The sequence below is a fragment of the Gorilla gorilla genome, chromosome 9 (genome assembly GCF_029281585.2).
Source record: "Gorilla gorilla gorilla isolate KB3781 chromosome 9, NHGRI_mGorGor1-v2.1_pri, whole genome shotgun sequence".
Taxonomy (NCBI): Eukaryota; Metazoa; Chordata; class Mammalia; order Primates; family Hominidae; genus Gorilla; species Gorilla gorilla.
Genome location: NC_073233.2, coordinates 76,941,768 through 76,958,117, shown reverse-complemented (window position 1 = coordinate 76,958,117; position 16,350 = coordinate 76,941,768). Strand labels below are relative to the sequence as shown.

Below are 16,350 nucleotides of genomic sequence, written 5' to 3'. Positions count from 1 at the left end.
GCTGGCCAAAGTCCCAGTGAGCGTTCCTCTGATTCTCTGACTACAGCCTTCCAGACTCGCATGCCTCGGACCTGCCCACGCCACGTGTGAACCCCTATTTCCCTGATAGTGTGATGTGTCTGTTTCTTGACCCAAGTCAGGGCGGGGGGAGGAGGAGGGCAGGAGGGAGAGAGACTGAGGAAGAGGGACAGGGAGATGCTGTGGGAAACCTGTCATTAAAAGGAGCACATCAGGCAGGGCATGGTGTCTCACACCTGTAATCCCAGCACTTTGAGAGGCCGAGGTGGGGGGATCACATGAGGTCAAGAGTTTGAGACCAGCCTCACCAACATGGTGAAACCCCGTCTCCACTAAAAATACAAATATTAGCCAGGCGTGGTGGCACTGCCTGTAGTCCCAGCTACTCAAGAGTCTGAGGCAGAAGAATCGCTTGAACCCAGGAGACACAGTGAGCCAAGATCTTGCCACTGCACTCCAGCCTGGGCAATAGAGTGAGACACCATCTCTCCCCAACCCCAAAAAGAAGCACATCCACTCACGGGCCTTGTTTAGCTTGTGACACACATGCAGAGCTGTAAAAAAAGTGTGCAAACACTGATTGGATGTTGAATGATGTTTAAGGAATTATTTGTTATTTTTAGGAGTGACAAGGCTACTGCAAACTTTTTGAAGGTTAGTTATTCAGTCCTGTGCTGAAATTGAAAGTCTAATGACGGGACATCACGGATCCGCTTAAGGCGGGACAGAAGCAGGCGAGTGTGGACGAGGTGGACCAAACCTGGTGTCCAGGCTGCCCTGGAAGTTGAGGTGGACAGGGCAGAGGAGGGATGCCAGTGGGTGCACCACCCACCCATGGGCAGGCACCACACCAAGGAGCTGGGTGTGTGGGAAGGACTCTGCTGGGGGCAGCGAGGAGAATGCACCTGGGAGGCACCAGCGAGGGGTCTCAGCAGGGAGGTGGCCCAGGGGACGGGGGAGAGATGGACACAGTCAGGCAGTATCTGGCATCAGGGAAGTGGGGAATCGGAAAAGGCAGAGAATCCCACATTGGAAAGATGGGAAACTGGAATGTCCAGACCTCAGGGCTCAAGGCAGCAGCTCTGTGCCTGGACTTACAGGGGCCTGTAGGGTGCCTCAAGGCCCTACCCTCCTGCCCAGCCTGCACATGCACCCTCCCCTCCTGCCCTGCAGCCACCCCCTTTGTTCTCCTAGTGCACCAATCCTTTCCATCACGGGGCCTTTGCACCTGCTGTTCTTGATCCTGGAACACTTTCCTGTGGGTTGCGTAAGCAGCCACCTCCTCCTTCTCCTTCAGGTCTCAGTGTAAGCATCATCTCTGTAGAGGAGCCTCCAGCCCCACCCCAGCTAATCAGGCCTGGCCATCCCCCTGGATTAGTTTCTTGTGGCTTCTGTAACAAATGACACAAACTTAGTGGCTTAAACAACACAAACGTATTCTAGTAAGAGTTCCAGAAATCAGAGGCCTAAAGTCAAGGTGTTGGCAGGGCTGGTTCCTTCTGGAGGCTCTAGGGGACAGCTTGTTTCCTTGTCCTCTCCAGTTTCTAGAGGCAGCCTGCATTCTTTGGCTGGTGGCCCCTTCCTCACATCAACACATGGCCCACTACTCATTCTGATCTCCTGTCTCCTTCTTACAAGGACCCATGCAATGACATGCGGCCCACCTGGATAATCCACAATGATGCTCCCATCTCAAGAGCCTTCTCTCCATCCCAACTGCAAAGTCCCTTTGGCCAGGTGTAAAGTCACATGTTCTCAGGATCTGGGGATTAGGACGTCAACATCTTTAGGGGCCATTATTCAGCTCACCTCCCATCCCTCCCTGCCTACCACCTAAGTTTCTGCCACTATGCCTGTTTGGTTTTCTCAATGCACTAATCACAGGTTGGAGTTCTTGTGTTCAGTTTTTTCTATTTATCACCTGCTCCCCATGCCCCATGTCTGGTTCTTCCACAATTCTTTTCCTAGCACCAACATTGCTGGTGTTCAGTACAAATGCGTTGAATTAAGGTAAGAATGAATGGATGAGTGAATGGGTGAGTGGGTGGGTGGATGGCTAGATCGATGAATGGATGGATGGATTGATGGATGGATGGGTGGGTGGATGGATGGATGGATGGATGGACGGATGGATGGATGGACGGTTTGGTGGATGGATGGATGGATGGATGGATGGATGGATGGATGGATGGATGGATAGATGGATGGATGGATGGTCTGGTGGGTGGGTGGATGGATGGATGGATGGATGGGTAGATGGATGGATGGACGGTCTGGTGAGTGGGTGGATGGATGGATGGATGGATGGTTTGGTGGGTGGATGGATGGATGGATGGATGGATGGATGGATGGATGGTCTTGTAGGTGGATGGATGGATGGATAGATGGTTTGGTGGGTGAATGGATGGATGGATGGATGGATGGATGGATGGATGGATGGTCTGGTGGGTGGATGGATGGATGGGAGGATGGATGGATGGATGGATGGATGGATGGATGAGCAAGTAGATGGGTAGTTGAGTGGGTAGATGAGTAAGTGGATAGAGGGAAAGATGGACAAATTAACAAATCAATGGTCTACCACATGCAGGACAGAGGATAATGTGGACTTTTGCCAAGATTCCCAAGATGCACCTTCCAGCACAGAAAGGCCCAGCCTAGTGGAGGAGGGGAACAGAGCAGAAGGAGAGGGGTCCCTTTCACTATTAGGAAAGACAGCTAGGCCTTGGTTCAACCTTTTTTATTTAGACAGAGTCTCGCTGTCTCACCCAGGCTGGGGTGCTGCAGTGGCGTGATCTCAGCTCACTGCAACCTCCACCTCCTGGGTTCAAGTGATTCTTATGCCTCAGCCTCCCAAGTAGCTGGGACTACAGGTGTGTGCCACCATGCCCAGCTAATTTTTTGTATTTTTAGTATAAATGGAGTTTCACAATGTTGGCCAGGCTGGTCTGGAACTCCTGAGCTCAGTCAATCCACCTGCCTCAGCCTCCCAAAGTGCTAGGATTACAGGCGTGAGCCACCACACCAGCCGAATGGCCCTGCACGCCTTCTTCATCGCAGGTGCATTTTACTGTGTTTCCTTTGACCTGGTCTGCCTCTCTGTTGGACATCAGCTCCCGGAGAGCAGGGACCTTGCCTGTCCTATTCATCAGCACAGAGCACAGTGCTTGGCACCCAGCAGGTGCTCAGGAAATACCTGTAGTCTTTACTGAGGATGGTGCTGGCTGCAGAGGGGCCACGAGGGCTGGTCCACACCCACCCCCTCGTCCAGGGAGCAGCAGGACAACCATAGGCCACAGAAGCACCTGGCAGAGAGACATCTCTGTCCAGAACCGACCTCCTTCCCCCAAGGATCCCCCCAACAGAGGAGGGTCCAGGCCTGCACCCTCAGGAGGGGACATGGGGAGAGGCATAGGACCATGAGGCCCTTGGCAAGGGATGATTAAAAACAAAGTTCTACTGGGAGGGGCACGGGAGGACTCCTGACGGCAGGTGGTGGCTGTTTAGAAAGTGAAGGCTGGACGAGCAGGGACCATGCCCCATTCTCAGCATCAGCCAGAGCCCTGAGCCTTGCAGGGAGGGAATGGCACCAGCGGGACACCTGGAGCAGGGAGCGGCGTTGCTGAGGTGCATGAAGAGCTCTTTCTCCCAGCTCCTCCCGGCATCCAATCCCTCCTTGCTGTAACCCTGTGGGTCATTATCTTCTCCCATCTGACAGCTGAGGAAACCAAGGTCCCCAGTGGGAAGCAAACTGTCCACGGTCACCCAAGCCTGGAGGCAGCACGGGAACTCCTTGCACTGGGCCTCTGGGCACCACCCCACACACACAGCCCACCACTCCCCCAGGGGGTGGGGAGAGACCCCCAGGGTGGCTGCTAGAGACTGCATGTTTGTGACCCCACCCCCTGCCCTGCTGCCCCACTGCCCTGAATTCATATGTTGACATCTAATCTCCTGTGTGAGGTGGTGTGTTTGGGAGATGAGCAGGTTATGAGGGTGGGGCCTCATAATGGCATTAATGCCCGAGTAAAAGAGGCCCCATCGAGCTCCTTCGCCTGCCTGAAAGGGGTCACCACATGGGGACTCAGTGAGAGGCTGGGTCCTCACCAGACGCTGAATCTGTGGGTGCCTTGATCTTGGCCTTCCAGCCCCCGGAGCCGTGGGAAACAAACGCCTGCTCCGATAAGCCCCTGGTCTGCGGTACTGCACCAGAGCAGCCGGACACACCAAGCCCACGGGAAGGGGACTCCACAAACTCAGGCCAGGACGACCTTCCCGTTTACAAGCGCCTCTCGCTTATTTTGAGAGAAACAGATTTCCATACCAAATAAGGCGGTGGACTTCAGAGCCTCTGCCCACTTCACACAATTCCTTTTAAGTGTCCAAACGCAATTACACTTGGAACTCGCCGGGATTCAGCCTCCCCCGGCCTCCCCATGTAAACAAGCGTTCCAGCTGGGCCCCAGCTGGCTGCCCTGGAGAGGAGGGGACGGGTCACCACCCTGCCTGCTGCCTCCAGCCTCTCTCTCAGCCTCAGGCATGGCCCGTGAGCCTCCAGGATCCCAGAGTTCCTCCTCACCCCATCCCCGAAAAACGGACCCCAGGAGGCCAGCCGAGCCGCGCAGGGAGCAGCGCAAGAGTCCCTCTTCCATGCTGAGGTTCGCACATGGGCAGGACAAGCAGGAGGCAGGCAGCTCCCAGCGCAGGTGCAGGGGCAGCTCCGCTTCTCATTTCCCTTCAAGATGCCCACAGAGGCACATCTCTCCCAGTCTGGGCACTGCACTCCTGCAGGGAAAGCTCAGAATTCCCTCGGGCTTCCTGGACCCTGAGAAAGTTGGCCCAGGGTAGGAGTGGAGCCTTCTCATCACCCCCTCCTCCTGGCCACCCTGCTGGCTCCCGCACCCCCGACTCTGCACCCCCACCCCTACCAATGCTCAGTGCCCCAGGCATGAACGCGTTCCAGGACCCCCCCCCCGCCCACCGCCCGCCTCCAGGGGCTCAATGGGGAAGGGGGGCCTGACTCATCCTCCCGCTGAGCAGCGCAGGCACCAGGCACCACAGCCCGCCAATTTCCAGCTTGCTCGCCGAGCGCCGTGATTTTCCACTTGCGCCATCTGATTGCTATTAGGGCTGGGGAAAAGGGAATTCCTGGTTCCATAAGCCCCCAGGGGGCCCAGGCCGAGTCCGGGGTGGGAAGGGGGAGGGGTGCCGCTTGGGCGGCGCTGACCACCTCTGCCAGTTCTGCACTGCCCCTCCATGGAGCCCTCGCCCTGCTGCCCCCCACTGCTCTGTATCAGCCCCTGAGTAAATTAAAACAACGGGGTGGGGACTAGTCCCTCCTGGGCCAGCCTGCTCCGAAATGCCCACTGGGGGCAGACCAAAGACGCCAGGCAAGTGTACAGCCGGTGCTCCCTCTCCTGGGCAGCCTTGCCGAGCAGCAGAATGCGAGGGAGATGAACAGCTGGACTCAGGCTGCAGTGCTCGGGCCAACGTGACGTCACCAGGCGGAGAGATGAGTTCCCGGTGGGGCTCTGGGGGGGCTCCTGAGCGGGGCATTCCTTCCTGAAGCCTCATCCCTGCTCAGCCCCTCCTCCTACTCCCCTCCCCCTCCCCCTCCTGCCGGGCCAGGAATTGGGTTTGGGGCGGGTTCTGCTTCCAAAGCCATCTCTTCCAGCAGGAGAGGGCTCTACTCTGAGCTCGTATTTTCCGAGGCTCCGGGCCGCGCTCGGCGCTGGCCTGCTGCCCCGGTGGGTCGGCCGGCCGGAGGCGGGAGTCACAGGAAGAGCCCTCCACAAAAGGAGGCCTCGGCGGATCAGGACAGCTGCAGGTAGCTCCAGGGGCCCAGGGTCCAGGGGAGGGTGTTCCAACAACCAGGGCTGCAGGGTGAGGGCCAGGCAGGGAAGGAAAATGACGCGGGCACTGTCGGGGCAGAGAGGTGGACGCTGTCGGCGCAGGCAGCTCCCAGAAATCCTAAGGCCCCAGGAAGGGAGCCCTGAGACCCCAGAGAGGCTGTCACTCACTGGAGAAGCTCCCCTGCCACTCCTGAGGCTCCAGGGTTCCGGGGCCATGGAGGAACTTTAAAAGTCCCCCTTCTGTGGCAGGACCTGACCCCTCCCAGCTGGCCTCACCCCCAGCCCCACTGTTCAGCTCCTGCTCTGTGCTGCTGGGGGTGAGGGCTCCCTCTGGGTCCCTCCCCCAGCCTCACTGGCCATTCAAGCATGCATTCTAGAGGGGCTGGAACGGAACACCCAGCAGGCAGTGTCCCACACACAGGGAGATGGCTCCCCCTGCTCTCAGCCCTGGGGTGCACACGGGGTGTCCGTGTGGGCAGCCACAGGATGTTGGGCAACTGCAGTCCCACCTTCTCCCAGGGCAGCGGCCCTAATGAAGCTGTTGGCCTTGGATGGAGGCGGCTCCTGGAATGATCTGCAAGGTATCAGTCCCACCAGACAAGCCTCTTCAATCCAAGCTGTTAAGCAGGGGACTCCAGGCCCAGAGTGAGGAAAACAGAGGCTCTGTGTCTGGGGGAGCGAGACAGGCCCCTCTGATGGCGGCACAAGCGGCTAAGGAGAGGGGCTGGGACAGCCCCAGCGGCGTCGGGGCTGGGTCATGGTGGGATGGGGTGAAGGGAGAGGAGGAGCTTCCTGCGGGCAAGGCTGCAGGAGGCTGACAGGTGGCCAGGCCACCCTTGGGCTTGCTCCGAGGGGAGGGTCAGGTGTGAGCTGTGCTGGCAGCTTTTTGGGTCAGCTTCAGTGGAAACTAGTTCTGTCACAGCAGCCCAGATCCCACCCAGAGGAACACACATACACATGAACTGACACGCATGCCCCATCCACGTGTCACACACATGTCCTTTAATATGGCCCATCTGCGGTCCGCTGGCTTCTAGATCTTTCTGTGCATGCGTGAAATCGCTTTTCAGGTTGTCCCTGGCAGGACAAGGACAAATGCACAGGGACACCCACATAATGGAGGGATGCAGATGGTAGAGAGGGGAGCTGGGGGCCCCCACTGCATGCCTACCTGCAGCGTAGGGGGGGGGGGCCCAGCCCACTGCCTTTGGGGCACTAGTTGGTGTGGCTGGGGTCTAGCCTGGCCAGGGTGAATGGGTGAGGCTCCTGTGAGTCAGGACATCTCTGGAAACAAGGCTGGGGGCCCAGACCTAGGGGTGGTGGGTGTCCAGAAGGGCCACCAAAAAGAGTAGGGGCAATGGAGAGAGCTTGGGGGGCTCTTACCAGGCGCCCAGAAGGATGAGGGCAGGTGATAGGTCTGGGCAGGAAAGCTCAGACAGGCCCCAGAGCATGGAGAAATTACGGCCTGTCTGTGGCAATGGGACAATGGCCCAACTGGAGTCCAAGGAGGGAGACTAAAGACACACAGGTCGCAGCACCAGCCATCTGCAAGCCCACTGCACACACATCACAACGCACTGGCTCACTCTGGCACACAAGGCGCCCCTACCCTGGGACACCCCGAAGACCTCAGGCTGAGTCACCCGTAGGCCAGGCACAGGTGCCCGCAAACGCCCTTTGAAGGCGCAGAGCGGCGCGGTCTGGCTGCGCGGGGCCGAGGGGAGCCAGGCCACTCGGTGGGAAGGGTCCTGGGAGCGGCCCCTGGGGCTACACTTGCGCCACCAGCTCCGGGAGGCCAAGGGTTAAAGAGGGGGCGGGCCACACGCGCAGACGGCCACCTCTTCCAGCCAATGGTGGGCGCGGAGGCCAGGGGTACGGCCCGCCCCCGGGCGGGAGGAGTGGGCGGCGGGCGGGGGCACGTGGCTGGCTGGGGCCGGGCGGACCCGCGCGGCGCAGAGGAAAGAATTTCCGGGGAGTTGAGCCGAGCGGGCTGCCTAGCTCTCCCCTTGGGAGAGGAGGGGCCCGGCAGCCTGCGACCTGGGCTGTGCCCAGCAAGGCCCTTCTCCGCTCACAGCCTCAGTTTACCCCCCAGTACAGCAGGGAGTAGTAATAGGTGCTTCCGTGCGGGGAAGGGGCACAGGACTTCACGGGGAGAAGCTTCCTCCAAGGGGGGAAGCTCGGGTTGGGGGACAGGGATCAATTCCAGAGGACCCAAGGCAAGCAGACCCATGAGGTCTGGCCGGCCAAGGTGGACCGGCCTCCAGCAGGGTCGCCCCCTACCCCAGGCCTCCCATTGGCAGCCCTAGGGTGGGTGCAGCTTCCCCTCTCTATGCCAGCAGTCCCTCCCTACGGCAGCTGCTGGAAACACAAATATGCAAGGCTGCAGGGCATGGCGTGGCTAGGGGTGTGCCTTTGGGCAGGTGACCTCGCCCTCTAAGCCCAGGAGTGCCCATCAAAGGGGCGTGAGGATACCTGGCCCATAGCTGGTCATGAGGACCAAACCAGATAATGGGTGTAGGCGGGCTGGCAGGGTAAGTGGTGGTGACAGTGATGCTGATGACCGGGCTGTCCTGCCTCCCAGGCACATGTAGGGGAAAGGCCAGATGCCTTAGCATGTTACAAACTGCGGCTCAGCCAGAGCCCTCCTCCTCCAGCAGGTCCCCCCTGCCAGGAATGATCCCTTTTCCCCTGCTCCTCCTTCTGGGACTGATTGCTGGGAAACCCCTGTCCCCACACCAGGCAGGGCACAAAGGAAGTACCCCAAAAATGTGTGTGGGGAAGTAAATGTATGTCTGCAAAAGCAGCCTGGCTCCAGAACTCTCACAAGAAGAGGAAAAGGAGAGGGCTTCTTTTCCAGTGAGCTGCGGTGGGGCTGACACGGAGTCCACAGGCAGGAGGGGGCCGTGCCCCAGGGGTGACCTCCAGAATCTCACCAGGACAGTCCCACAATGCCTCTGCTGCTGAGGGTGTGGGGTGATTGCCTTTCCTCTAAGGTGATGGCTGAGAGCCACAGGCCTTGGGGGCCTAGGCACGGGGGTCCAGGAAGGGGAGGGGTCCCTGCTGTCCTCATCCACCCTCTCTCTGGGCTTCTGCCAGGTGGGTGTGCAGACTGGTGAGCTGCCAGCAGGGGCCCAGACGCGCCAGGCCTGGAGATGGCTGGAAACTGCTCCTGGGAGGCCCATCCCGGCAACAGGAACAAGGTAAATGCCACAGGCGGAGGGCCCTGGTCCTGCCCAGACGGGTGTGGGTGGGAGGGGCAGACCCAGCCCAGCATCTCCTCCACCATCCCCCCCTTCCTGGCCCCACTTTCCAGCTCTGGACCCACCGTGGGCAGTGGGCTCCTCTGGGCTATGTGGCCGGGCACAAGTTCCCTGGACCCTCCTACCCTCCTGTCCTCATCAGTGAGGCAAGCACCAGGACTGGACCTCAAGGTCCCTCACTGTGCTGACACTGTGGTCGCCTTGTAGCATCCCTGCAAGGTCTCGTTTCATCTCTTCCCTGCAGAGGTGGGGCAGTCAGCTACTTACTACAGCCAGGCGGGCCAGGAAGCCCTGGGACGCTGACTCCAAGGTGGCCCTGATGTCATGTGCTCCATGGAGCCTAGGGGGTCCTGGGCCACCCCGAGAGTGTTGCCCCAGGCCAGGGTCCATTAGTCATGAGTCACCCACCCTGAGACTCTGACAACCCCTCCAGGCTGACCCTCCTCCTGCCCTCAGCCAACCTAGTCCCCTACTTCTCTGAATCCCTTGAAAAGTCTGGGATTTCCTTCGCTCTCAACTTGGAAGGATCTCTTGAATTCCTATCCATCCTCTTCTGCATTTGAGGAAACTGAGGCTTACACCCAGGTAGTAACTTGACTGGGATCAGCCCCTGGGTCAGGAGCAGAGTGGCAACTCCAGCCCAGCCCCCGGGATCTCACCCCCACGCCCTTGGGCCTTGGGCCCTCTCCCTCTTCCCTGTAGTGACCGCTGTGGAGTGGCGGCCGCAGGAGGCAGAGGTTGGACTGGTGGGTGGGGTGGGGCAGTCTGCAGAAGCTCCCAGCGCAAAGGCAGAGCCCAGGGTGGGGCCGGGCTCCAGAGCAGGCATTTTATAAGGCGGTATGCGGCTGGTCATGGCAGCTACACGCCCAGTGACTCACCCTGCCTCCCCCTCTGACTCCGAGGAGGGGATTGCAGACTTTTTCCAGCGTGCATGCATGCAAGAGGCACTGAGTAAGCTGACCGCCTCCATCCAGCCCCCTGAAGCCCAGCTCTTTCCCAGCACCTGAGCTGGTCCTCTTGGGCCTGTTTGGGCACCAGATCCTACGGTCTAGTTCCCCAGCCCAGAAGAGTGTCCAGGTCACCCACAGGAAAGAGAAGCTAAGGAGTGGGATTTGGGGCGAACAGACCGGCCGACAGGGGTTGAGCCGATAAATGTATTTAGAGAATGGCAGGGAGGGAGCAGGGCCCCCTTACAGTGCTTGCCCTGACCTCACAGAGTCTCCCCAGAGTTTTGCCAACACCTTCAGTCCTGTTTTCAGATTCCCCTTGACCTGAGCAGGCTAGGAGGTCCCTCCCTTTGCAACGGGGTGTCCAACCCAGAGAACAGTCTCTCAGGACCCAGCTTTCTGCCAGAGCTGGGAGTCATCTGAAGGTGGCAGAATGGATCCTGCCTTCATAACCTTGTCTTTTGTTTTGTTAGGGAGCCCTGAGCAGTGGGAACAGAAACCAGCCTTTGGGGGGAGATGCTGGATGTGGGAAGAGGAGTGACTGTTCTCCGGGCAGGCAGCCTTTGCCTCTGGGAGGAAAGGTCGGAGAGGACTGCCGGAGAGCTGAGCCAGCCTGTAGATAGATGGGTTGTTTGGCCCGCACAGCGTGTTTAAATGTTAACATTTAAAGATCGGGTGTTCCACATTCCAATCTAGAGTTCAGGCTCCTCCAGGGAGCAGGGGAGGACGATCAGCCACTCCAGTGCACCCAATCCCTGGCCCCCACCAGCTGGAGAACAGCAGGCTGCCCGCTTCGCTCAAGAGAGGGGCTCTCAGATTTGCCACTGTGCTCCCTCTCACCTGTTCCTTGCACCTAGCCCACCTGCATGCATTTATACACAAGCCTAGACCCTGAGGGCAGGACAGATACTCAGCTGGGATGCACTCTTACAGCCACACCAACAGTTAAAGTATTGAAATGCTTCCCTGCAGCTTGATAAATAGCTGATGCCTCTCCTCCACCCCAGGGACCCCCCTGGACTTTCCCACAATCTGGAAACCCCAGGGGCAACCCTGACTCATCAGGAAGCCACCTCCCATCCCACTAGAGGACAGGGTCCGGCTCCGGGGAAGGCCGAGATCCACTCGTTTTTTTTTTTTTTTTTAAATGTAACTTACAAGTGATTTTATTTCTTCAAATAGTTTTGTGTTTTTTGAAACATTGCAAGATTTTGCAAGAATAGTACAATGCCCACCAATACCTCACCTCAGCTCAGTCATCGTTAATCCTTCACCACAAGTGCTTTCTCTCTATCTCTTGGCAGATACGCTTTTTTTCCCAGAATGATTTGAAAGTAAATTGCAAGGCTGGGTGCGGTGGCTCACGCCTCTAATCCCAGCACTTTGGGAGGCCAGGATAGGCGGATCACCTGAGGTCAAGAGATCGAGACCAGTCTGGCCAACATGGTGAAACCCCATCTCTACTAAAAATACAAAAATTAGTCAGGCATGGCGGTGCGTGCCTGTAGTCCCAGCTACTCGGGAGCCTGAGGCAGGAGAATTGCTTGAACCTGGGAGGCGGAGGCTGTAGTGAGCCAAGATCGCGCCACTGCACTCTAGCCTGACAAAGCAAGACTCTGTCTCAGAAACAAACAAACAAACAAAAGTAAATTGCAGACACCAAGCCCTTGATGCCCAAATAGCCTGTATCTTCTAAGAACAAGGACGTTCCCGTAGCCACATAGTGAAAATGTGCGTCGCCACAGTACATTGTCACATTCAAAAGCTGCAACACCGATGCAATGCCATTATCTCTGCACCGTCCATACTCACATTTCCCCAGTGGTCCCAACGATATCCTTTCCAGCAGTTGTTGAGATCCAGCGTATAATCCAGGATTCTAACACTGTGTTTACGAGTCATGTCTCTTTGCTCTTCTTAAAAATGGAAAGGCTCAGCCAGGCGCAGTGACTCACGTCTATAATCCCAGCACTTTGGGAGGCAGGTGGATCACTTGAGGTCAGGAGTTCGAGACCATCCTGGCCAACACGGCGAAGCCCCGTCTCTACTGAAAATACAAAAAATAGCCGGGCATGGTGCCACGTGCCTGTAGTCCCAGCTGCTCAGGAGGCTGAGGCAGGAGAATCGCTTGAACCTGGGAGCAGAGGTTGCAGTGAGCCGAGATCGTGCCACTGCACGCTACAACCTGGTGACAGAGTGAGACTCTGTCTCAAAAAAAAAAAAAAAAAAAAGGAAAGGCTTTGCAGTTTTTTGTGCGACTTGGACGTTTTTTGGACAGTCTACTCTGACCGGTGGGCAGCCTGGCACCCTTCCTGGGCACTGTCTGGTGCTACCTCTACTCCTATAGGCACCATTCTGTGCTGCTAGCTCTAGACTCTGGGACGGAGAGTTAACATCAGGTGAGGTCAGGGGCGTTTGAGGATAGAGTTGCAGCCAGTTAGCTGCTCCACAGCCACTGCCTTACAGACCCCCTCCCTGCCCCAAGTCCCTCATTGGGACCCCCCCTCCCCCACGCTGGGCCCCAGATGCAGGTCTGTGGGTGGGGGCCAGCCGGCATCACAGGTGTCCCTCTCTGCACCTGCGCAGATGTGCCCCGGCCTGAGCGAGGCCCCGGAACTCTACAGCCGGGGCTTCCTGACCATCGAGCAGATCGCGATGCTGCCGCCTCCGGCCGTCATGAACTACATCTTCCTGCTCCTCTGCCTGTGTGGCCTGGTGGGCAACGGGCTGGTCCTCTGGTTTTTCGGCTTCTCCATCAAGAGGAACCCCTTCTCCATCTACTTCCTGCACCTGGCCGGCGCCGATGTGGGCTACCTCTTCAGCAAGGCGGTGTTCTCCATCCTGAACACGGGGGGCTTCCTGGGCACGTTTGCCGACTACATCCGCAGCGTGTGCCGGGTCCTGGGGCTCTGCATGTTCCTTACCGGCGTGAGCCTCCTGCCGGCCGTCAGCACCGAGCGCTGCGCCTCGGTCATCTTCCCCGCCTGGTACTGGCGCCGGCGGCCCAAGCGCCTGTCGGCCGTGGTGTGCGCCCTGCTGTGGGTCCTGTCCCTCCTGGTCACCTGCCTGCACAACTACTTCTGCGTGTTCCTGGGCCGCGGGGCCCCCGGCGCGGCCTGCAGGCACATGGACATCTTCCTGGGCATCCTCCTGTTCCTGCTCTGCTGCCCGCTCATGGTGCTGCCCTGCCTGGCCCTCATCCTGCACGTGGAGTGCCGGGCCCGACGGCGCCAGCGCTCTGCCAAGCTCAACCACGTCATCCTGGCCATGGTCTCCGTCTTCCTGGTGTCCTCTATCTACTTAGGGATCGACTGGTTCCTCTTCTGGGTCTTCCAGATCCCGGCCCCCTTCCCCGAGTACGTCACTGACCTGTGCATCTGCATCAACAGCAGCGCCAAGCCCATCGTCTACTTCCTGGCTGGGAGGGACAAGTCGCAGCGGCTGTGGGAGCCGCTCAGGGTGGTCTTCCAGCGGGCCCTGCGGGACGGCGCTGAGCTGGGGGAGGCCGGGGGCAGCACGCCCAACACAGTCACCATGGAGATGCAGTGTCCCCCGGGGAACGCCTCCTGAGACTCCAGCGCCTGGAGGAGGCAGGGGCAGGAAGCGGCCTCCAAGACCCTTCGCCTTGGGACAGGAATGGGCACCTGCTTCTGAGTCCATACAGGAGAAGAAAGATCTGTTTCCTCTCCTCGGGCCTCCTTCTCCCTGGGCTGGGGACTCCAGGGGTGGCTGGGAGACTGGGCAGCCACCAGCAAACAGACCCTGTGGCCCCTGCCAGGCTCCCCCACCCATTCTGCTCCCCTAGAGACCTCTTGTACAGAAGTTGCCCCCAGGTGGTGGGGCCCCTCCTTGCCCTAGGCTGGTTGGTAAAAGAGAGGAGGTCATCACCCAGCCTAGCCACCTCTGCCTCTTGGGTCAGCCCTCCTTGACTGTGTCCCAGCCAGCACCAGGCCAGCAGCCTCATCCCTGCCATTCAGGGCTGTTCCAGAGATTCGATCCTCTTAAGGTATTATCAGTGAGCAAATGTGAAGGAAATGGTGTCTGGAAGAAAGTTCTGGTTCACATGTCTTGTAGCTAAGTCTTTCTGCAAACAACCTCCCTTCCCCCCGTCGAGTCATTTGGTGACTTTGATGGGGGGATTTCTGGTTATGTCAAGGCTCTGGAGACAGGAAGGGCCTTTGGCCGCCTTGGGTAGTTGACCTGCCTTTTCTGACTCCGGGACGAGCCAGTCCTAGGCTGCCTCCGGGAGCACTTGAGGTATCCCGCAGGCCATGAGGACCCACTGGGCAGCTCCTGGACAGCCTCTTGGCTCCAGCCCCCACCCGAAAGTGGACACTGGCTCCGCCCTGGCCACCTGGGGACTGGCACTGTGGTGCACAGTGGCCCAATGTGGCCAACGGAAGTTTTATAAAAGACAAAATGTATATCAATAAACATTTTATAACTTGCAGCCAGGAAGGCTTCATGCCCACGGTCCTACCCTGGGTCTCTGTTTCCCACAGTGAGGACGCCCAAGGGCACAGAGTCCCGGGACGGGTGGCACCCCCCGCCAGCTCTCCCGCACACTTTGCTCTTTGCCTCTGCTCTCAGGCCTCCTCCTGGGGCTGGGTCTGCACACACCCGTGTTCCCGCTCCTGTGGCTTGCGCACTCCCTGCCAGAGGGAGCCGCGGTCAGCCGGGCTGTCCTGTGCCAACGTATCCCAGTGCCCCTTCTCAGCTCGGAGGCCCCCACGGCCTCTGGGAGCCACAGCTCTCACCTCCTCCATGCCAGGCCCTGGGCTGGCCACCATGGTCCTGCCTGTGTCCACCGGAGGCTCCATGGAGTGGGTTGCTGCCTCTCCTGTTGCCCCCGTTCAGGATGCCCCTCTCTGTCTTGAGATCCCTGAGCCAGCCTCCCAGTGCCCAGACATCTCTCTACAACCCAGCGATAGGCTGGGAGCCCTCCCAAGATGACAGCCTAGCCAGCGCCATGCTAGAAGGGTTCCTGCCTGGCCCTTTTGCCTCTGGTCAGCCCCCAGAAGGGCCCCATTCTGGGTTCCTGGTGTGCAACCTAGGACCCTGGCTCCTTTGAGACAAGCCTTAAGGCAAGCCTGCTAACCCCATGGTCCCATGGAGAGAGATCATGGCAGAGGTGTTGGTGCCCCCAGTCAGGAAATGTGGCTGACAGAGCTGGGCCCCTCGTCTGCAGAGCAGAGCCAGGAGCAGGCAGGCGGGCAGCACTCCGAGCTCCAGGTGGGAATAAGTAGAGGCGTGGGCAGTACCGCCAGGTTCACGCACCCAGCCACCTGGAACGTGGCCTTCTAACTGCAGGCCTTGGAGCCTGCTCAGCCTGCCCCTGGTGAAGTGGTCCAGCCCTCAGTGGGCTGACCCCCCAGTTCTGTGTCCCTGATGATCCACTGCCCAGCCAACCTGACCTCCACTGCCCTCCTGCCCACTCAGCCCACTGCTCCTCCATGCTCCCCTTTCTAACAATCCTGGTCGGGTCCTCTCAGCAAGACCACCGCTCTATGTGGCCCAGATGTCGTAGTTCCAGGACCTCTAGGTGATGAAGGTTGCATGTCCCCACCCGCTCCCTCCCCGTGCCCAGAACGAGCTCTGCCATCCTCCAAGTCCCACCCTCCCCAGCGCTGGTGAGAGGATCCCAGAAGAGCAGAGCTGGAGACCACCATGTCCAACAGGTCATTTCCAGCGACTCAGAGAAGCCAGGTGGGGCCTTGAGCAGACACACCAGGAGGCAGGGCTGGGACCTCGTCCAGTGGCGAAAGCTCCCACCAGCACGGGCATTCTAGCTACACAAGTGGGCAGAAGCACGGCCCTCTCCTGAAGGCAGCCGGGGGGTCCATCTGGGGTCCTGGCTCCTCCTCAGGGCCCAGAGCATCCCAGTTCCTGGGAATTCATCTCTTCCTTAGGAGTCCCCACCCCAGGACTCCAGCCCTGAGTCCTCGTGGGGAGCTGCTGACCTAGAAGGAAGGGGCCTCCCTGCCTGGATGCTGCTGCAACAGCTCAGAGCCAGGGCCGGTGAGGGGGTGGACAGCCTCACACAGTAGCAGGGCCTGGAGGTCAGGAATAGGCTGGGTCCGACTCTAGGAGGAGGCATCTGCCCTGATGGATCCTAAGGCGGGAGGGGCAGAGGTGAACCCCAGGAACTAGGCCTCCCCCAACCCATGGCCCTTCTCAGGTGCAGGTGTTTGCAGTCTTGCTAGGGAACAAGCTTTCTTCCCCTCCATCCCCCCGCAACGCCCCAGGATTCCTGCACCTCCCTGGACCACCTCG

General features: G+C 59.1%; 1 protein-coding gene across 2 annotated transcripts; it reads left to right on the top strand.

Annotated features, from left to right (window-relative positions):
• The first annotated feature begins 5,260 nt into the window (after nucleotides 1-5,260).
• MRGPRF (MAS related GPR family member F) lies at nucleotides 5,261-14,527 on the top strand. 2 transcript variants are annotated; one of them, XM_063693290.1, is made up of 3 exons: nucleotides 5,261-6,451; nucleotides 8,967-9,070; nucleotides 12,664-14,527. In XM_063693290.1, the coding sequence occupies exons 2-3, from the start codon at nucleotides 9,023-9,025 to the stop codon at nucleotides 13,645-13,647; spliced, it is 1,032 nt and encodes a 343-aa protein (XP_063549360.1). In that variant the 5' UTR covers nucleotides 5,261-6,451; nucleotides 8,967-9,022; the 3' UTR covers nucleotides 13,648-14,527. The 2 variants fall into 2 exon arrangements, with proteins under 2 accessions (XP_063549360.1, XP_004051733.1); XM_004051685.5 differs by having other exon boundaries at nucleotides 5,372-5,845.
• The last annotated feature ends 1,823 nt before the right edge of the window (nucleotides 14,528-16,350 follow it).